Below are 21,069 nucleotides of genomic sequence, written 5' to 3' on the forward strand. Positions count from 1 at the left end.
CAGCTCGCTTTGTACCAATTATACAGCCATGGGAACAAGAGCGACTATCACAGCAAACACATGCATGGAATTAAAAAGTGTACTTCACCGGTTTTTGGTCGTTTTTTCCTAAAGGCACTGGTTGTGTCCTGAGAGCTGCCTTCACAAATCTCAGCATTTGTCAGGACTTAGGGAAAGGAGGACTTCACACGCCCGGGTTTCCTGCAGCCAGGATGGCAAAACTGGTTTCGGTGGCTCTTGTTGGACACATCACAGAAGGAAGAGAGCACCGTTATTTTGTTTCGTGACAGTCCCTTCTTGGTTATTCTGAAATAGCCCAGACAGGCGCTCTGCTTCCTCCCTCTGGTTTGCCTGCTGCCCATCTTACAGTTAGTAAGTGTTACTATTTACCCCACTATCCAGTGAGCAGAGAGAGGGGAAGGGTGAAAAGGAGAATGTGGCTTCTGAAAAATAATACTGGTAAAAGGCCTGAGAGTGGAGAGCTGGAACACCATTTGGACTGTCAGATTCCGAGCCAATCCTGACGCCCACTGGCGAGGGGAACTGAAAGTTAGCAACATGTACGAACACATACCACACAGAACATTTATATCCTTTATTCGGGAGCTTGCTTTGCCTGTAAACTCACAGCCGATAAGGCACATTGTTGCAAGACCGTGGGGGATGAGGGAGAGAGACCAGGAGGGTCCTGGTGAAGGACAAAGTGGGAGCTTCCGGTTCCTCCCTCCCTCCCCCGACTCCGGGAGCAGAGAGCCACAGGTTTCCAGGTCCAGCTGGCCTCCTCGTCACGCCCACCCTTGTTATCAAGCTTCTTTTAAAGCAACACATCTTTAAAAATTAAGTTCTTGTGTTTTTGTTTTGTATATATTTTTTTCATATAAGTCCAAAAAACAATGCTTGGGAATTCATTCCCAAGAATTCATGTAGAACAGGTGGCCTAGATTAAAGCCTTGGCAAGATTCTTGGCCAACCCAAACCAAAAACCCAGCAGGCCATGCACAAGCGCAACAGTTCTGGTGAGAAACGGCGAGTTACTCCTTGTCGGATACAGGATCCCAGAGTTGGTCAGTTGAGGAGCCAAGGTCCTTCTGACCTTGGAAGTATGAAACCGGGTCTGTGCCAATTCAATACTGCTGCTCTCGGAAGCAACAACAGCTGCAGATAATCGAAACCCAGCACAAGACAGAAACCCCAAACCAAGTTTTCCTCTTAGAATTAAAAGATAAAATGCCATAATTGCTCACTTATTCTTGGCAAATGACAAATTGAAAAACATCCCGAGGGCAATATCTGGGCGTCCATTCTCCTAGCAGGAGGAGGAGGGATTCACACACAGAAAGCACAGGCTAGAAAATGTACTGATGGTCATTTGGTGCAGGTGGGTCAAGGGCCCTGCACTGTCCAGAGGGATGAGAGTTTCTCCAGAGCGTATCCACGGCATACAGAGTGTGCTCCATTCATATTTAATAATCTGTCTGCAATCAGCTTAATTGTCAGGCCACGCAACCAAGAGGGAACCTGATACGTATGGTAACCTCGGGTTGCCCGAACACAGAGAGCATCGCGGAAATCACTGTGCCCTTGAACTGTACACAGACATTCTAAGCAGCTTCTTTCTCTTGGTTTATGGAAGAGGTAGATCATCCGCAAAAAAGGACAGAAGAAACACCTGTCACTACAGCCTATCACTTGGCAAAGGAGGCACTCTGGACAAGGCCAGTCGGCATGCTCTCCGAGGCAGCTCCGGGCTTGGCAAGAGGCAAATAAACACAAGAGACTGTCCTGAGTTCCTTGTTACTCAATAAAATAGAAACAGGGTTTCCTGAGTGGCGGCTATCCAGTTCACAGAGTGTCCTACTGACCAGGGCTGGTTTGAGAACCTGATGTAACTCCCCTTCTACAGCGCAGTGTCCTTCATGGCGAGACACGGGGCACGGATGAATACTGTCCAAACCACCCATGGAGGGCAATTAAAAAACAAGGAGGGGCTGTAGAGGACCACACCCACGACACACAGAAGCAGTCAAGTTCAGGGACACACAACCAAAAACATCCAGATCACATGACCTTCCTGCCGTTTAGATGATTGGCATTGCTTGTTTCGCTCAAGTGCAGGTCTTTCTGACTGAACTTCTTTATGAGGGTTCCAGGGACTAAGGCCACCAGAGCGATGGCCAACAGCTTAAGGACCGTTTCCCAGGAGAAAAGAGCATCCAGAGAGGTGAGGGTGGACAGGATGGAGCCTGTCTGCACACAGATGAAGTTGTAGGGGATCAAACCTGGAAGAAAAGGGAGAGGGCCTGTTACTGGGGGGGAGGGGGGGGGAGCTCTTCACTCCTAAACATATCCCCTCTTCCCCGTCTTCTTTTCTACTTTCTCCCTCCTGTCTTCACTTCCCACATACACTTGCCTTATTTAACAAAAGGACATGAGCTTGTTTACAAAAATACATATGCTACAATAAGATTAAAAAGATGTTAAGCCCTAGCCGGTTTGGCTCAGTGGATAGAGCGTCAGCCTGCGGACTGCAAGGTCCCAGGTTCGATTCCGGTCAAGGGCATATACCTAGATTGTGGCACATCCCCAGTGGGGGGTGTGCAGGAAACAGCTGATCGATGTTTCTCTCTCATTGATGTTTCTGAACTCTCTGTCCCTCTCCCTTCCTCTCTGTAAAAAATCAATAAAATATATATATATATTTTTAAAAGATGTTAAGAGCAAAAACAAAAATGAGTGAAGAATAAAATAAGGGAGTAGAGTTAGGACAAAAATGAATAAGGATTACCCACTAGCTAGACGTGGGCCCCAAATTTGGTTCTGAGCAGCCAAGTAAGGAGCAGCACCAGCATTATGAGACCTACAGTATACATTATATAAAAACCACCATGTGCTTTTCATGTTCCACACTGTTTCTAAGAGGTCATCAAGTTATTGGACCCCAAAAGTCTGAGTGGCAGCTAGACAGGCTGGGGACATAACCATCTCCTGGTGAAGTGAACAGAAACATGTCCACCCCAGAGATTCTGGTTACCTGGGTCTAAGAGAGCATCAGGAGCCTGCATTTTAAAAGCCTCTCCACTCCGATTGGCTTGGGACCCCCTGGTGATCCACCCTCTTCCACAGATGAGCAGACCTCAAGATCATAGACACTCCAGGTTGCACAGCTTGTCAGAGGGGAGACTGGAGCTCTGTCTCCAGAGTCTGTCTGAGCTCTGTGCCACCTGGGCAATTACAGGCCACCAACGAGGCACTGAGGCACTCTGTCTGAAAGCCGATATGACCAGAATTAACTGTGATTGATTTTGCTTCGTGTTAAGATCTCCATTTCTCTCAAGAATCCCCTATTAATAGCAGTTGCTCAACCACAGATTTGTTTTGTTTGACCTAGACGCCCTGAGTGTTCTCTCCATCCACGCTCTAAAGATTTAAGTGAGGACTTTAAAAAAAAAAATCGTTTATTTCCAGGAGAAAATAAGTCACTGATTTAATAGGATGTTAGCACTTTAGCGTTCTGATAAAGGTGGCCCATGGCCTATACATTGAGAGACGCTGCTCTCGCCCCTCATCTGGCCAAGGGCCCCACGGAGGCGAAGCAGCCTGCTGAAGGTCACACAGCATCAGGAGGCAGGAAGGAGCCCCGTGGTACCTGCTCTTCCTAATGTCTTACTTAAACAGGGGCCGAAGCCAGACAGGAAGTCCTCTGCTCTTGTTCCTTTTTTCAGCCCACATATCTTCCTTCCAACCCTGCCTTTCCTGCTAGTATTTATTGAGCACCTCGCATGGGCCAAGTCATGTGCTTTATAGATTATCCTCTCCAGTGTTTCCCAAACTTTTGACATATGTGTATCCCTTCTATAATTTTCATAACGCTGAGTACCCCTCGTACTCATGAGAACGTAGAATTAGGCGCAGCTAAGCACGGTGCAGTGCATATCCCCACCAAACTCCGGTGCAACGTGTACCCCCACCAAACCCTTCCCGTACTCCTGGGAGTACGTGTACCACACTTTGGGAAACACTGGGTCTAACCCAATGTCTTGCACTGTGCTTGGCACACCTAGGTGCTAAATACAGCTATAGGATGAACAGTCCGATTTTTCCTGAAAGTGTTTTTCTGAGGTTTCTTGTTCAAGCCTGAGTAGATGTAAAATCAGGATTTTAGCTAACACCTGAGGATGCTCTTCGTGGGTCTCAGACGCAGGCACGTGGCCATGTGACTGCTAACGCAGGGCAGCGCCCCAGCGAGACAACTCTGAGGACTCACTCGCTCCATCAGCTTCTTACCGATCAGCACGGAGAAGAAGAACTGCCCGATGGGGATGTTCAGAATCGGGGCCGAGAGGTTCAAGAACCAGTTTGGCGTCATGGGGAAAAGTCTCAAAAACAGTAAGAAAAAAAACAAGCTGTTTCTGTTCTCCTCCACCTGTAGCCAAAGAAGACAGGGCGTTAGGAAGCAGAAAGCACCTCCGGGTATTGAAAATCTGTTGGTGCCAGGCACGGTTCTAGATACCTGATCTATTCTGTCCCCAAACCTCCCAACAACCCCCAGGGTAGGGACTGTTTTCCTTGTTTTTCAAACAGAGGTACCTGAGGCTCAGAGAAGTCAGGAACTTGTCTCAAGTCCCAGAGCTGCTAATGATGGAGCTGGGGTTTGATCCCAGGTCTGTGCCTCTTGGAGACATTGAAAGAACCCCTAGGCCGAAACCGGTTTGGCTCAGTGGATGGAGCGTCGACCTGAGGACTGAAGGGTCCCGGGTTCGATTCCGGTTAAGGGCATGCACCTTGGTTGCAGGCACATCCCCAGTGGGGGGTGTGCAAGAGGCAGCTGATCGATGATTCTCTCTCATCGATGTTTCTAGCTCTCTATCCCTCTCTCTTCCTCTCTGTAAAAAAAGCAATAAAATATATTTTTCTTAAAAAAGAAGAACCCTAGGACTCCCAGAAGCAGGCAGAGGAACACGGTGGGAAATCCCTGCCCCTCCCTCCACCCCCAGGTCCCTGATGGGAGCCCAGTACTCGGATGTACCCCTGCCCCTTACCTTCTTCTGCAGCAGGGCCACTTTGTCAGGAAAGTAGGAGACCACCAGCTGTTTGCCAAACATACTGGAGAGCAGGTAGCAGCATGTGGCGCCCACCGAAGTCAGCACGCAGCACAGCAGAAGCCCCAGCCATGGCCCAAACAGAGCCCCGGCTAACACGTTCTGCAAAGAAAACAAATCCTCAGCCTCAAGCGCATCCGGCAGCGACCAGTCTTGGGGGTCGAGTCATGAGTTCCCTCCACCCTTGGGCCACAACCCAACTCCCATTTTAAAGAAGTGAATGGAAAGTGATGAAAGAGCTGAGAACCACAACCCTGCCTTTGCTCTCTTCACCTTTAAACCAGGGGTGAGGATTTAAAAGCTGCTGGGACACATTTGTAATAATCTGAACAATAAAGATTTATTTAAAATAATAATAATAATAATAATAATAATAATAATTAATTAAAAACACACACACAAAAACAAAAAATAATAATAATAAAAGCTGCTGGGAGGAGAGCACAGAGGATTCTGTATAACCTGAGATGGCAACTGATGAAAATCATCCAACAGCTGGAGAACAAGCTCGGGTCTAAGACTGTGGCACCCGAGGGGCCACCTGGAAAATCAGAATGACTTGTTCTCCCCACATGAGAGAAACGTCCGGATCCCCCAGAGCCTAATATCACCACAAACAACTTGCATTTGTTCATCAAACACTTAAGAAGACACCCCCCTATGTCAGGCAAAGGAATACAAGTGCTGAGAATAAGAAACAGGTCTTATCCTCAAGGAACTCAGGAACTCACAGACAAAAAACAGATTTGGGGGGAAGTGGCCTCGATCAGAAGGACTTGAGCCCCCGAAAACAGATTTATTTTTTGAAAAGTCAAAAGCAGTGCCAAGCCGAAACCGGTTTGGCTCAGCCTGCGGACTGAGAGGTCCCAGGTTTGATTCCAGTCAAGGGGATGTACATTGATTGCGTGCCCATCCCCAGTGGGGGGTGTGCAGGAGGCAGCTGGTCTATGTTCCTCTCTCAATGTTTCTAGCTCTCTATCTCTCTTCTTTCCTCTCTGTAAAAAATCAATAAAATATGTTAAAAAAAAAAAAAAAAAAAAAAAAAAAAAAGCAGTGCAAAAATGCAGAACCTCATGGGAGCGGTGAGGAGGAGAGTTGACCCAGCCTAGGTACATCGGTACGTCTCTCAAGGACAGTGCTCCATGGCTCTTGATGCCTTCGCAACAAAAGCAGCAAACCCTAGGCAGGGGTCTTCAAACTACGGCCCGCGGGCCACATGCAGCCCCCAGGGGAGTCTGATCCTGCCCGCCAGGTTTTTTGGGCAGTGAGCGCAGCCAAGGTGTTACAGTAGGGATTAGTAGTTCATATAGTCCGGCCCTCCAGCTCTCTGAGGGACCGTGATCTGGCCCCCACTTTAAAAAGTTTGAGGACCCCTGCCCTAGAGGAAAGGCAGGCTCTGGAGCCGAGCGGAAGCAGGTGCAGATCCCAGCCCTTCCCCCTCCTCGCCTAGTCCCCTTGGACAGTATCTTAGCTTCTCCCCGCATTATAAGGCTGTTGGGAGCATTAAATAAGGTCACGCAGGTAAAACAACTAGGACAGTGCCTGCCACAGGAGAAGCTGTCCAAACAGGGTAGTCGCAGCAGTCTGTCCTCTGCCCTGTGTGACTTGCAGCCTAAGGACCCCCCTACAAAGACAGAAGGAGGACAGGGCACTGACCAGGAAGCTGGAGCCGGGGATGGCAAAGCACTGTTTGTAGAGGTAGGCGCTGCAGAAGAGCAGGAACACGTAGGCCTGATGCTCCCTCCGGTAGTCTCGAAGGACCTCGGAGAGCTCCCGCAGCTCAGCCAAGTCCGAGGGGAACCACAGGGACCTGGGGGTTTGGAAAAGCACATGGAAACGTGAGTCCAGATCAAACCAGTACCTATGAACATTACTCATGGTGCCGTCTTAGAAATGTGCTCCTCTTCTGGTTTGCTGGGAATATACACCTGCCGGGAGCCCTGATGGTGGGGCACCTGACAACACAGCAGAGCGGACAGAAGAGCCCTGGTGAGTTAGCAAGAGAGATGGGGTAGCACCTGAGCTCTGCTCCTGCCCAGCTGTGTGGTCTTGGGCTGGTCCCTGGGCCTCCGTTTCCTTATCTGAAAAATGAGGCTCCGTGTTGGATCATCACTAAGTTCCCTTTCACCTCTCAGGTTTTACAGTCTATTCCAGGGGTCTTCAAACTACGGCCCTCGGGCCACATGCAGCCCCCAGGGGAGTCTGATCCGGCCCGCCAGGTTTTTTGGGCAGTGAGCGCAGCCAAGGTGTTACAGTAGGAATTAGTAGTTCATATAGTCCGGCCCTCCAGCTCTCTGAGGGACCGTGATCTGGCCCCCACTTTAAAAAGTTTGAGGACCCCTGTTTCTATTCTATTCTATTTATTTATTTATTTATTTATTTTAAATTTCTTTATTGATTAAGGTAGGGGTGTCGAACTCAATCAGAGAAGGGGCCAAAATCTAAAATCCAGCCTAAATCGCGGGCCGAATGGTTTACTGAACAGTCATAAACTGACAATGTCATAAACTGACAGCGGAGTGTAGTGATGACAGCGCGGTGCGGGCCACATTGCAAGGCCTGGCGGGCTGGATTTGGCCCGCGGGCCTTGTGTTTGACACATGTGGATTAAGGTATCACATAATTGTCTTCATCCCCCCCATTCCTAACCTCCACCCCTCCCCACTCGTGCCCCCACCCCCCTGTTGTCCTTGACCAAGAATATATGGTTAAGCTCATATATTCTTTTTTAAAAATAAATTTTATTGATTTTTTACAGGGAGGAAGGGAGAGGGAGAGAGCCAGAAACATCAATGAAAGAGAAACATCAATCAGCTGTCTCCTGCACTCCCCCCACTGGGAATGTGCCCGCAACCAAGGGACATGCCTTTGACCGGAATAAAACCTGAGACCCTTGAGTCTGCAGACTGACGCTCTATCCACTGAGCCAAACCAGCCAGTGCTTACAGTTTATTCTTAAGAAGCAAATGGATTAATTTCCAAGCAAGGACTAAATGTCCTAAATGCTTTCCTTTCAAGGAGCACTCCCCCCACACACAGACTGTAGGCCAAGGACAATTCAATCTTCCCACCGCTCCCGCGTTACTAGTTAAAAGGGCTGGTTTTATCAGACAGAAACATGCCAACTAAAGATTCTCTGCATAAGCCTATTTGTCTTGCACCATAAACATAACCTTGATAACACGCCAGCCTTGAAACCAGTCCTTTCAAAGAGCCTGGCTTTTCACCCTGATCTTTATCTGGTCCTGGGCGCACTCTGAGTCCCGGACAAGGGTTACTGGAAAGTGTAAAGGCTACTTTGCTGCTGCCACCGGGACAACCCTTGCATCCATCAATGATCGTTTATTAGCAAACCCTCCTCGTCCTCACCAAAATGCTTCTCTTCGCCCATCTGACACCCACAGCAAAGTCCTCTCAGCTAGAGGGGGAAAAAGTGCAAATTCTGAAAACGACTGTCCTAATATGCAAATATCAGGGACATCCTGCACGCAAGGCTGTGCCAGACATAAGCCCATGAAATCTACAAACCAGCTCTCCGGGCAAACCAGCCCAGCCGGTATGACACCGCCTCCTGCTGCCTGGTCCAGTGGAGACAGTCAGGAAGAGGGAGGACCCGATCCTTAATTTCTGAATAACTTAAAAGTCCGAAAGCCTTCAAGTCCCCAGGGTAGACCTCAGTGAGGGGGTAGGCTGAGAGCAGTCGTGAAAAAAGGCTGCGGGTGCAAACAGGGGTGAGGGTCGGCTGCACATGGGGGTGAGTGAGGGCTGAGCCTGGAAACGCGAGCGGGCGGGCGAGGCCAAGGCGTGAACCCAGCCGCGAGGGGGCTCCGCCGGGGAAAGCGCCGCGAGTCTCCAGCCGGCCCGAGACCAGACCCCGCTCGCCTGTGCTGGAACCCCAAGACCCGGCCCCGTCGCCCCCGATCCGAGAACCGGAATCTCAGATTCCCAGACCCCATCCCCGAAACTGTCTCCCTTTCTCTGACCCGAGCCCCGGTCCCCGCCACGCACCTGCCTTCAGCGTCCTCGGCGGAGCCCCGGGTGGGTGCGCGGGGCAGCTGTGTCGACAGCAAGTACAAGGCGAAGGTGCAGCCGGCGAAGACCAGGAGCAGGCGGAGCAGGGGGCGCATCTCGGCGCCCGCACCCGGACCGCCCGCTGCGAGGAGCCTAGAGGCAGCGCCTGCTGCACCGCTCCGCGCTGAGCCCGGGGACAGCGTTCGCTGACGGACTGAGGCGGGGCCGCGCCAAGCTCCGCCCCCAGGCCGAAGGTCCGCCCCAGGCCCCGCCCCAGGCCGAGGGTCCGCCCCAGGCCCCGCCCCAGGCCGAGGGCCCGCCCCCAGGCCCCGCCCCAGGCCGAGGGTCCGCCCCCAGGCCCGGCCCCCAGGCCGAGAGTCCGCCCCCAGGCCCCGCCCCCAGGCCGAGGTCCGCCCCAGGCCGAGCGCCCGCCCCGGGCCCCGCCCCCAAGCCCCGCCCTGGACCAGACTCCGACCCTGGCGCTGGGCCGAGATTTCAGAGGAAGCCTAAGCTTCCAGGCCCTCTCTACTTGTCTGCCCATCTTTCATCTCTTTTCACGTTTATCTCTGACTCTTTCTCCGCTTATTTTAAGTAGACGCTCTGCCAGGCTGGGGGATCCAGAGGCACATCACAAGCCTTGCCCACAGCGAGCTTGCAGTCTAGTGGTCAGGACGGCCTTGTCCACAAACAGCGGTAACACAAGCTAATGCAGCCAGGTAGAAGCAGGGGCTCCGGTGAAAAGGTCAGTGACGACGGACATGATCAGAATTACCTTTTATTGACGCCTGCTGTAACCTCACAACAAGGTTGGTATTTTTGTCTTTATTTAACAGACGAAAACCGAATCTCAGGAGGATTGACATCCCCCCCAAAGAAAGTCAAGATTAGAATTCAAGTTAACTAGTGGCCCTATGCTGCGTGGATGAGGAGGTGGGGCTTCAATTTACCTTAAAAGTTGAGCAAGATTTCCACATCAGACAAAGAAGGGAAAGAGAGAGGTGGGGGCACAAGGAAAGCACCAGAATCTGGGTTCAATGAAGTCTACCAGTAAGGTGTATGAAAAATGAGGGAGAAGTTAGGGACAAACTGGAAAGCATTGAAAGGCAGGCAGGCTAGGAAATTGTTGTGTGTGTTTTTAATATTGTACATGGTGAGACACCAGCCGAAGTGGCTCAGCAAGATAATGATTCCATTTCTGTGTTAGGATTCGAATATACTTTGAGTTGCTAGTTGCAGCCATCCTGATGATAAAGGATGCAGACCTGAGCCAGGACCACAGCAGTGGGGATGAAGGAAGGAGGAAGATGGACAGACTGGGAGGAGTTGAGTTGGTAGGGCATATGATTGATTAAATGGAGCAGGGGCAGAGAGGATTTCAGAATGTCACAAGACTGAACAAAGAAAATATCCTTGTCTTACCATCCAAAGCACCTTTTAGGCCAAAGAGGGATCACCTGTTAGGTTTTAAAATGTACAAAGTCCTTGCAATTTTGCACCTAGGAATTTAACCTGTGGATATCCCCCTCAATAGACAAACATGTATGTTCAAAGGTATTCTTCTCAGCTTTGCTTTGATATTAAGAGATTGGAAACAACCCAATGTCCCTCAGTTGGGGACCAGCAAAGTGAATTGTGGTATATTCACAAATGCAACACTAGGTAGCTTCCTGAAAGAGGGAGGCAACTCTATATATCCTGACACAGTTCAGTCATCAGATAGGGAAGGTGCAGTGTTAGAGTATATTGTGACTCATTTGCAAGAAGAAACTAGAAGGATATACTTTATCTTTTCAAAATACTAAAGCATTTATGAATTAAATGATTTAATGTCTTGGATTTGCATTAAAATAATGGAATGGGCCTTTTGGCTAGAACCACCATCTTCCAATAATTTCACAAAATGACCAATACAAAGGAAAGAGGTGAGGCGCCAGCTATACACTATACATTTTCTAGGTCTTTTAGAAAACATGGAATTGTTTCTTTGGCCACATACATCTGAATCTACAAGAAAAGTGATATTGTAGAAATCAAGGGATGTCTACAGATATTCCCTTGGCAAAACTGGATGAGTCTACAATGCTACCCAGCATGCAGTGGGCATTGTTGTAATCTTGCCAAGAGAATTAATGTGTGTGTTGAGCATATTAAGCACATTAACAGTCAATAGTTTCCTGAAACATGTGAAGAGAAATGAAGCCAAAGAGAAAGGTACTTGGATTCAACTGAAGGGCCAGCCTGCTCCACCCAGAGAAGCTCACTATGTGAGAGCCAGAGGAAAGGAGACTGAGCTGTTGCAACCCACTGCCTGTGAATCTATGGCATGAATACATATATACTGAGTGGCCAGTTTATTATTAGAGTCCTGTGCATGAATTCGTGCATGGGTGGGGCCCGGCCAGCCTGGCTGGTGGGAGGGGACATGGGTGGTTGGCCCACCTGCCTGCTGGTCGAACTCCTGGTCGAGGGGACAATTTGCATATTATTCTTTTATTATATAGGATATACACTGAGTGGCCAGATTATTATGGGTTCAGAGATCATAATAATCTGGTCTATATATATATATATATATATATATATATATATCCTCTGTACTGTTTAAAAAATGTTTATCTTAATTGAGAAGTGTTGTGCCCCATCCCCAAAAGAAATATTTAAAGAAAACTTTGTGCCCTAAAAAAACGATGGGATGGGAGTTTAGTGGGTAGGGTTAGAAATAAGCAAGACTGCCCACTGAATTGATAATTGTTTAAGCTGGATGACCATCACGTAGAAGTGGATTTTATAGCATTTTCTCTATATCTGTATGTTTGTGAATTTTCCCATTTTAAAAAATGGGCAGATGGTCTCAGCTCTCTATTCTCATTTGTCCCTTTAAACCCTCCATTCCAGCTGAACATGCACCACGTTAGTTCATGCCTCTGATGATACCCTTCCTTCAATCTGGCAGTCTTCTCTGCCTGGCAAATTCCTACTCTCATCAACACCCTGGGCAATGGTCACTTCCACTGAGAAGCCTCCTCCCACCCCTACAGTCAGAATAGGTTGTCCCTTCTCGATGCTTGGGGCTCCTTCTATGTGAAGGGTCTCTATTTCTATTATTGCAAATACTACGCTCCAGTGTCATTACTCATCTCCCTGGTAGACAGTAAACATTTTCACAAATAAGACAATATCTCATCATTCTTTTGTCTGATCTGGCCCTTAGCCCTCTGCTTGGCTTAGAATTGTCACTTAATAAATATTTGTCACTTAAGAGTAGGGTCTAGCAAGGAAATAACTAGTTGTTTGATTAGGTATATGTTAATTTTGAGAAGTTTGAGGAATATAGGAGAGAAAGTGAATGAGAAACTAGTGTTATTGAGCCTCTATCAGACATGTGCTGGCGCAAGGAACAGGGTAGGGAACAGAAGGCAAGGCTCCTACTCTTAAGGACTTTACTTTCCCTTGGTTGGGGGAGAGCATGAAGAAAGATGTAACTATAGAACACTAGAGGCCCAGTGCACAAAATTCATGCACAGGTAGGGTCCCTAGTGGCTGCTTGCTGCTGGCCAGGGTGCTCCCTTACCCTGGCTGCCTGCAGCTGCCAGCCCCGACCCTGGTTGAACTCCTGGTCAAACTCCCGGTTGAGGAGACAATTTGCATATGAGGCTTTTATTATATAGGATGCTAAGTGCCATGGAGGAAATAGAAATGGCAAAGCTTATTCCACTCCAGAGAAGTTTCATTAGCCCACTTAAGGGTAAGAAGATGAGCAGGGGTTCCAATGAAGTCCCTTTGCAAAGTCCACAGCTGTGAGTGCTGAACAGGAATCCCGCCCTGGGCTGCCCCCTCCAAAGCCCATGCACTTTCCTCTGCCCTGTGCTGCCTCTCAACAAGCAGGTGAAAATTCGGAGCTCAGGCTGAACACTCAGATTTGGATGTCATCTGTCTCTAGAGGAGAATTTAAATGGGGTGGGGGCGGGGAGGAGTAACGGCAGCTGACATTCTCTGAGTACTTAATATACTCACAACCTCACAGTAAGCATTTTACACACAAGAATGTATTTATTCCAGAAAATAACTCTCATGAAGCAGGGACTCTTAACAGCCCCCAATTTACAGTCCAGGAAATGGAAGCTTAGGAATAGTTAAGTTGATAAAGATCACACACCAGCAAACAGAGTCCGGTCTCTTACCCTCCAGTATTTTTGTGAGAGAGAGGACTGAGATCGGAAGCCAGATTATGACATAGTGGAACCAGTGAAAGAGCCAGACGGTGGATGTTGGATGAGAAATGGAGGTGGGGAGGAGAGGTGTCCTGAGAGTCCAAGAAAGACTGTTAGAAAAGGGACTCAGGCTTAGAGGCAGAGCCCATGGGAAAATCCAGCAAGGAGACCTGAAGGTTGTGGGATTCAGCCAGCATGAGGTGGTAAAGAACCTTTGACAGAACTATTTTGGGAAATGCAAACCTAACTCCCTACAGGCTCACTATCCGAGCCTCTGCTTGCCTTCCCTGATGTACCCTCCTCCCCCCAAAGACTCCTGTCCATAATCTTCCTACTCAATGTCTCTGCTTGGGGTAGCCCTGGACTGTGCTCCCCATTCCCAGCCCACCCCCACTCTCCCCATTTCTCCTGGCCCCCAACCCAACACCTCACACCTACAGAGCCAACTCCAACCAGCCAGTGCACCACGTGCACACTGTACCAGCCTCCATCAAGGCCATTCACTCATAGCGCATGCGCAGGCCACTGCAAAGGACAGCTGTCTCCCCCGCCAGGGACAGGTGCTGGGCTGGGAAGCCGGTGTGTGTCAATGGCTCAGAGAAATGGGAGGGAAGAAAAGACAAGAGATTCCACTGAGAGTGAATTCACCAGTCGCTTCCCATGGCTCTTAATCAATACCACTCAACCTCCTTTTCTGGCTTCATCAGCTCTGCACAGAGCAAGCGAAAGGAGCAACTCTAATGACCACATGCTTTTGCTTCCCCACGCACTCCAACCATAACTGTTTGGAACAGGATGGTCACCTTCTCCAAGAGAATCCTGAACTTTGGAATCAGGCCACTTAATGAGTGGCTGAGGACCCAGTGGTCCAAGGACCCCCGTGGCCTAACTGCCCCGTGGAGACAGCCAAGCTGAGTCAGTGAGACTCATGGCCAGCATGAGGGTTAATAAAGGCCCATGAACAGGCTGCCCCCATCCCTGCCCTTGCTGTGGTCTGATGGTTCAGCTCTTCCTGGGTTTCTACAAGCTAGCTCTTTAATAAAACTTGTGTTGTACCCGTGGGTTTCTGTTGCTGGCATCCCTAATCTTCTTGACCAAGATAGATTTTTGTAGGACTGAGAGCACAGGGCAGGAGTCCGAAGGTGGGAGGCTCTGAGTTTAGGGTTTCAGAAATAACAGTTAAGTGTGTTGATGTCTAAACAGAGTGGAGGTGACCTTCTTCAAGTCCTAGGGTTGAGTCCACTCTGTTCTGTTCAACACACATTTAATGAGCGCCTGCCTTGTGCCTGACATGGTGCCAGGGGCTAGGGCAGCCAAGACAAACAAGCAGCATCTGCTCTTGTGACACTCACAGCCTCAGAGTGGGTACAGACACAGAAGCATACTACAATATGGCATAATGCAAGCAGCAATGGAAGCACATACGAAGTCGGTGGAAAGTGGGGTGGTGGAACGGCATCATGGAAAACAAGCAAGGCGGTCTTTGAATCAGTTTGGAGTCATCCAGGAAGGCTGAAGAGTCCTAGAGGGTTTTAGCCAAGGCACTATATGGGGGAGAGCAAATCTCCCAGGCTTCAGGATAGGCGGGCATGCTGAAGAATGGTGTCGGGGGCACTTGGAAAGTTCAAAGAGAAGTGGGGGGGGGGGGGGAGAAGCCAACCTCTCTTTTTCCCAGGCAGCCTGGGAAGTGAGCTGTGGGCCACCAGAGATAATGGAGACAATAATAACAAATGTGTGTTGGTGGGTGGGGGTGGGGGGGGAGAAGCCAGTGGAAAAGAAGGGTGGGTGCCTCCAGGGAAAGGGGCTCTGGCTGGGGGAGGGAAGGTCTTTACTTATAACTAAACATGGTTCCATGAGGCTCACAAGACAGTGGAGAGTGTCCATTCAATAAATATTGTATTTCCTGAGTGCAGTCACCACACTATGTACACAGCTCCTGCCCTGCAGAGCAGGCTAATGGAGAAAAGTAGATATTAAACAAGTAATCATACAAATAAATGTACAAAAATACAACTTAACAAGGTGCTATAAAAGAGAAGTTCAGTGAGCTGTATGGGAAACAAGATCTGAGAAGACCCCCCCACCCCCCCGAGAAGTGACAGTTTAGCTAAGGCCCACACATTAAGTGGAAGATAACTGATGAAGATAGAGAGAGGATAGACGATCTTGGATGTGAAATTCTGACAGATACACTGACAAGGAGAAGGGAGGGGAGGCCAGGATAGCAAGAGACCTTGGGGGCCTTGGGAGAAAGGTTCTGAGAAGAGAGGGGTCACCCCTGTCCCAGCCTTTATTTCTCCTGATCGCTGTTAAATGAAATTCACTGAAATTCATCTCCTCGCCAGTGAACAAACTTCCTTCCCTCTTTTGCTCATGGACTGGTTTGTTCATCCATCCACCCGGTCCACAGGGAGCCCGGTCCTGAGCTGGGAGGCATGGAGAGAAGAAGCTGAGGGACACCCACCGGCCTGAGGAGTTTATAAACGACAGAAATGCTATTCTGGCACTTTCTTTCTATTGTCTTGACCCCCTGCCCCAGGCAACGGAAGGAGGATGATGAAGCGACTGCGCTCATCAGAATGCAGAACATGGGAAACGCTAATAAAATCAGGGCCCATAGCACCCTGCTCTCTCATCCTCAGTGGCTGAGGGAACGTGGGAAGGAGGGGGGTGAGTGGTCACATGTCCAGGTGGGCAGGACCGTGGCTGAGGCTTTCCTTTCAGAGTCCAGTCATTCACGGTGGGCTTCCCTCACCTAAATGAAAATCTCTGTAGTGCAGATACAAAATGTGCCACGCGGGAACTATTCACAGAATCCTATAATTTATTAAATAGAGTCCATTTCTGTCCAATAAGGGCTGTCCTCACAGAAAGCAGTCGGAGAATCACTTGGGTGAGAGTCATCGGGCCTGTGACACTCAGGAATCATAGGGACTTCCCACAGGGGCCGCAGCTCAACCCTTTGGTTCTGTCCCCACATGGGGAATTGGCCCCACGGAGGGTCCTCCCTTGGTTCTGGCCTCTCTGGCCTTGGCCCTCTTGGCCTTGGCTTGGTTGCTGTGGTTATTCCAGATTCATGGGTCACACACAGCTCTGGGGAAGCCCAAGAATCCCTGAAGCTGGAGGCTGCCAGTGTTCCAGGAGCAAACCGGTTTATGCTTGGAATGCCTGTGTTAGCAACACAGGTTACTTAGTATTATTCCAAAGGTTAACATTCATTCCCTCTAGCAGGTGGGATTGTGTATAGTGTATATTCGTTTTGCACCTATGCATTTTTCTAAATGTCCTTCAATAATCATGGATTACAGTAGTAAGAAGGAAAAATAAATATTTTCCCCAGGGTAGAGGAGGTGGGAAGCCAGGATATGGCTTTCTTACCTTCCCAGAGCAAACTGCCCAAGAGAGAAGCTGGTGTTGATGGGGAGTAGCCCTCTTATTGCATGTTAGATAAGCCTTATAAAATTAAATAAAAGCATATTCACATTTGTCAAACCACTCACGGATGTGGCACCCGTGGGATTTCAAAGAACCCTTCACAGACTTGCCTCCCAGACCCACTCAACAGCCCTGTGAGGTAGGTCCGTCTGGTTCCCTTCTGTATGCGGGGACCTGGAGGAATTTGGCATGGGGAGTGTGGAGTCGAGTCCAAAGTGAGGTCTCCAGCCAGTCCTTCCCTTTAAGAGGCTTGTCCGGCTGAGCTGCCTGAGTGACCAGCAGCAGAATCTCAGGGCGGAACAAACGAGGCCCCAGGACGCGGCCACACAAAGCACTGGCTGCCTGGGGCCTGGCTCTTTCAGATTTGCCCTACTTAAGGGCCTCCCTTCTCAGGACTGTGCTATAATCCAAAGTCGGCTGTCATTTGGCAACGTGACATCCATGGGGCATGACTGGAAAAACCCTGTTATTCCGTACTTTTTGTGCCTGGAGGAGAAGGTGAGGACGGTGAAGCTCTCAGAAAGCCTGCCATAGCTTTCCTGATGTTCCTTGGTGGTCACATGTTCTGACAACAGTTACAACTGCAACTTTGGGCAAAGAATAGGTTGGAAGTCTGTTTCAGTGTTTTCCATCAGAACAAGGTCATACCGACACAACTGGGGCCTGCAAAAAAAAAAAAAAGATGAGATAGTCTTGTCAATGAAATAATAAATACACCCTATTCTAGTCAAATACCTTGTATTATATCCCTAGGATATGAAATGCTTTAGCAATTATTTCTAACTAGAAGCCCGAAATTCGTGCACAGATTTCCCTCAGCCCAGCCTGTACACTCTCCAATCTGGGACCCCCTTGAGGGATGTCCGACTGCCCGTTTAGGCCTGATCCTGTCTAGGCAGTTGGACATCCCTCTCACAATCCAGGACTGCTGGCTCCCAACTGCTTGCCTTCCTGCCTGTCTAATTGCCCCTAACCACTTCTGCCTACCAGCCTGATGACATTATGGGTGATGTTTCTCTACTTCCTAACACTTTCTGCACTTTCCAAAATTTTTAAATGAATATGTATCCCTTTGGTAATCAGAGAAAAAAGTATTAGAAGAAACTTATATTATTAAATGGTTTAGTATACCCTAAACCTTAGAAGAAACTTGTATTATTAAATGTTTTCGGGTACCCTAAACCTCCAGGAGAAGGCAATTTTAAAGTGCTAACTGCTCACATCACTTCCTGTCTCCCTTGTGCCTGATGTTGGATGCTAGAACTATATGTGCCATTAGTTACTAAACATACATACCATCTCAGCCTTTTCTTTTCTCCTTCGTCTCTGTCTCTACACAAACACACAAACTTGCACACACACGCACACATACGCACACAAACACACTCGTTGTTTACTTTTTTTTTTTAACCAATTGAGAATAAGTCATTTACCACTTAATTCTTCAGTGTGTATTTCCTCAGAACAAGGACATTCTCAGTGCAGTTATCAAATTTAACTTTCATACTGTACCAATGGAATAGAATATTCTAATTGTTCTATACCACTTTTTTATACCAGGGACCTGTTCTATCAGTTTGCTGAATTATATGAGACTTTCTTTTCTACAACAAATTAGCAACTTGCAAAGCAGTGTGGGTAGAGTGGTTAGGAAGGAACTGTATAACTCTATACATATAAGGACAATTATTTCTTTGGACTATTGATTGGGTCATTTATTTTTAACTGCATACCAGTAAAATTTCCTTGGATTGCAGGGCTACTTGTTTTTATCAAGTCTATTTTGGGAAAACTCTTCACTTCCTTCATTGTGATTGATGAAGGCCAATTATAGCATTAGACCAAGCAGACTGGACAAGAACCAACGACATCTTTGGAAAACGGGCTTGTCAAGCCCTGCCTATGTATGGCTCACCTCTCTGGATGGGTGAGTGACCTTAACTTCATCCGGAGAATCCTGAGCTTGTACCTCGGGCCAACTACAGAGCCTGTGGAGAACACCAGGGAAATGGCTGCCACTTTGTCCAGGTCTTGACTAAACCTTGCAAGCAGACTCACTTGGTGGTATTTCTGGAATGTTGCAGGTTCACTAGAAGGAAGAAATACTATTTTTATTTTACTTATTTTTATTTTTTTTAGTAATTCTTTATTGTTGAAAGAGTAACATATGTCCCCTTTCCTCCCCCCTTCCATTGACGCCCTCTAGCCTGCCCCTGCCCCCCATCCTCAGCCTTCAGAAATACTATTTTTAAATGAATATTGATTGCTAGTGAAAGAGTTTTGAAACTTATAAATCAGTAAGCATGCAGCCATTTGACTCCATAGCCTGCAATAGCCGACTTTCGTGGGCAAAGTCCACTGGCTTCCCAAGCACTGCTGACCCCAGGACTAAGGAAATGTTGTGATTTTGGAGAAGCATGTGCTGCCTGCAATAGCCAGGCAGCATCCTCAACTCTTGACACATGTCTCCAACCCCCTGAAAATTACTGCAAGCTGAGTGTTATTATCTTTATTTCACAGACAAGGAAACAGATGCTTTTAAAGGATGACTATTGCCCTAACCAGTTTGGCTCGAGCGTCGACCTGCAGACTCAAGGGTCCCAGGTTCGATTCCGGTCAAGGGCATGTACCTTGGTTGCGGGCACATCCCCAGTAGGGAGTGTGCAGGAGGCAGCTGATTGATGTTTCTCTCTTATCAATGTTTCTAACTCTCTCCCTCTCCCTTCCTCTCTGTAAAAAAATCAATAAAATATATTTTTAAAACATAAAGGATGACTGTTGTAGGATATGAATATTATATTTCAATTTCTTAAAAGGTTAAAAACAAAGGAACCCTCGTGCGCTGCTGGTGGGAATGCAGACTGGTGCAACCACTGTGGAGAACAGTGTGGAGTTTCCTCAAAAAACTGAAAATGGAACTCCCATTTGACCCAGTAATCCCACTCCTAGGAATATATCCCAAGAAACTAGAGACACCAATCAGAAAGGATATATGCACCCCTATGTTCATAGCAGCACAATCTACAATAGCCAGAATTTGGAAACAGCCTAGGTGCCCGTCAGCAGATGATTGGATCCAAAAACTATGGTACATCTACACAATGGAATACTATGCTGCCATAAAAAAGAAGGAATTCTCATCATTTGCAGCAACCTGGATGGAATTGGAGAACATCATGCTGAGTGAAATAAGCCAATCAATGAAAGAGAAACACCACATGACCTCACTCATTTGTGGATAATAAAGAACATTATAAACTGATGAACCAAAAGATAGATATAGAGACAGTATATCAACAAGCAGACTGTCAAATTACAGTGGGGAGGGGAGGAAGATCTGGGGGAGATAATAGATCAACCGAAGGACTTTTATACATGCATATAAGTACAACCAATGGACACATAACTCTGGGGAGGGAGAGGATGTGTGGGAGGGAGGGAGGGGGGCAAAAAAAAAATCAATAAAATATATTTTTAAAAAAAGGTTAAAAACAAGAAATACATGTAAAGCACGAATATAAAAAGAGTCATCAGGCAGATAAGCACCTTGAATGTGACTCCATTTGTACCCATAGTTTGGTAAGCCTGGATAAACTCAAAGTACATACTGTAATATCATTTTCTTTACCTTAAATTGTAAAAATACTAAAATGTCAAAGTTTACCTTGCAAAAAAAGTAGCCATTATTTCCCACATAATAAAACAAGAATTTCCTTTTATTCCCATATACTCTCATTGGTGATGACTTTTTCACAAGCATGACTAAAATGAGAATGATTAAACATGACTAATATGAAGATGTTAAGGTCTCTATCGTAATCAAGATTTTAAAAACCTCCAAATTTATGAGTACCTACTTGGAAGAAATTTACTATGTAAAATTAAAACTCCTAAGACAGGTAAGTATGTAAGCAATTATTGACACGAATACTCACGTTTTGCTAAGCAAACACTCTCCATTATGTAACCGCATGATCTCCCCTGCTATTCCCTAGAATCTCCAGATGAGGTCTCTGCCTCTCTTCCTCACTGAAGGTCACAGCTCAGAAACTCCCTGAGGCTGATTCTTCAAGATGTGCTACACCTAGGGTGCCCACCCTGGAAATGCTGCCCCACTGTGGGTGTGAGGACACTCACACGATAGTGCGGTCATTGAAGATCCCCCAAAACCCCACTACTCACAAATCCTAACAATGGTGGGGTGGAGGGAGCAATACAGTTTAGGAATACTGTATAATGTATAATGTACTGATTAAAGCTATGGGCCTGGGGTTGAACAGATCTGTCTCTGCTTTCACCTCATTCACTCTGAT

The 21,069-nt window shown here is 47.7% G+C and overlaps 2 protein-coding genes across 2 annotated transcripts in view; both read right to left on the bottom strand.

The window, feature by feature from the left end:
* Window positions 1-580: 580 nt before the first annotated feature.
* Window positions 581-9,332, bottom strand: TMEM41A (transmembrane protein 41A). Its single transcript, XM_084872560.1, has 5 exons — window positions 9,108-9,332; window positions 6,756-6,909; window positions 5,040-5,201; window positions 4,285-4,423; window positions 581-2,279 (listed from the first exon to the last, which is right to left on the bottom strand). The coding sequence occupies exons 1-5, from the start codon at window positions 9,224-9,226 to the stop codon at window positions 2,059-2,061; spliced, it is 795 nt and encodes a 264-aa protein (XP_084728686.1). The 5' UTR covers window positions 9,227-9,332; the 3' UTR covers window positions 581-2,058.
* A 6,790-nt stretch (window positions 9,333-16,122) lies between these two features.
* Window positions 16,123-21,069, bottom strand: part of LIPH (lipase H) — a 37,001-nt gene continuing 32,054 nt past the window's right edge. The window contains exons 9-10 of the mRNA XM_084872548.1: window positions 18,672-18,845; window positions 16,123-17,419 (exon numbers count right to left, since the gene is read on the bottom strand). Of these exons, the coding sequence (XP_084728674.1) occupies window positions 17,332-17,419; window positions 18,672-18,845 (262 nt within the window). The 3' untranslated portion in view covers window positions 16,123-17,331. The remainder of the gene's footprint in view (window positions 17,420-18,671; window positions 18,846-21,069) is intronic.

The sequence above is a fragment of the Pipistrellus hanaki genome (genome assembly GCF_964339955.1).
Source record: "Pipistrellus hanaki genome assembly, chromosome: 2".
In the NCBI taxonomy this organism is placed as follows: domain Eukaryota; kingdom Metazoa; phylum Chordata; class Mammalia; order Chiroptera; family Vespertilionidae; genus Pipistrellus; species Pipistrellus hanaki.

Excerpts from the sequence above, each read along its gene's own strand:
- TMEM41A (XM_084872560.1), bottom strand. The coding sequence starts at position 9,226 with ATGCGCCCCCTGCTCCGCCTGCTCCTGGTCTTCGCCGGCTGCACCTTC. Across the intron at positions 6,910-9,107 it reads GCCGAGGACGCTGAAGGCAG|GTCCCTGTGGTTCCCCTCGG; the intron begins GTGCGTGGCGGG and ends CCAAACCCCCAG. Across the intron at positions 4,424-5,039 it reads TGGCCCTGCTGCAGAAGAAG|GTGGAGGAGAACAGAAACAG; the intron begins GTAAGGGGCAGG and ends CTTTGGCTACAG.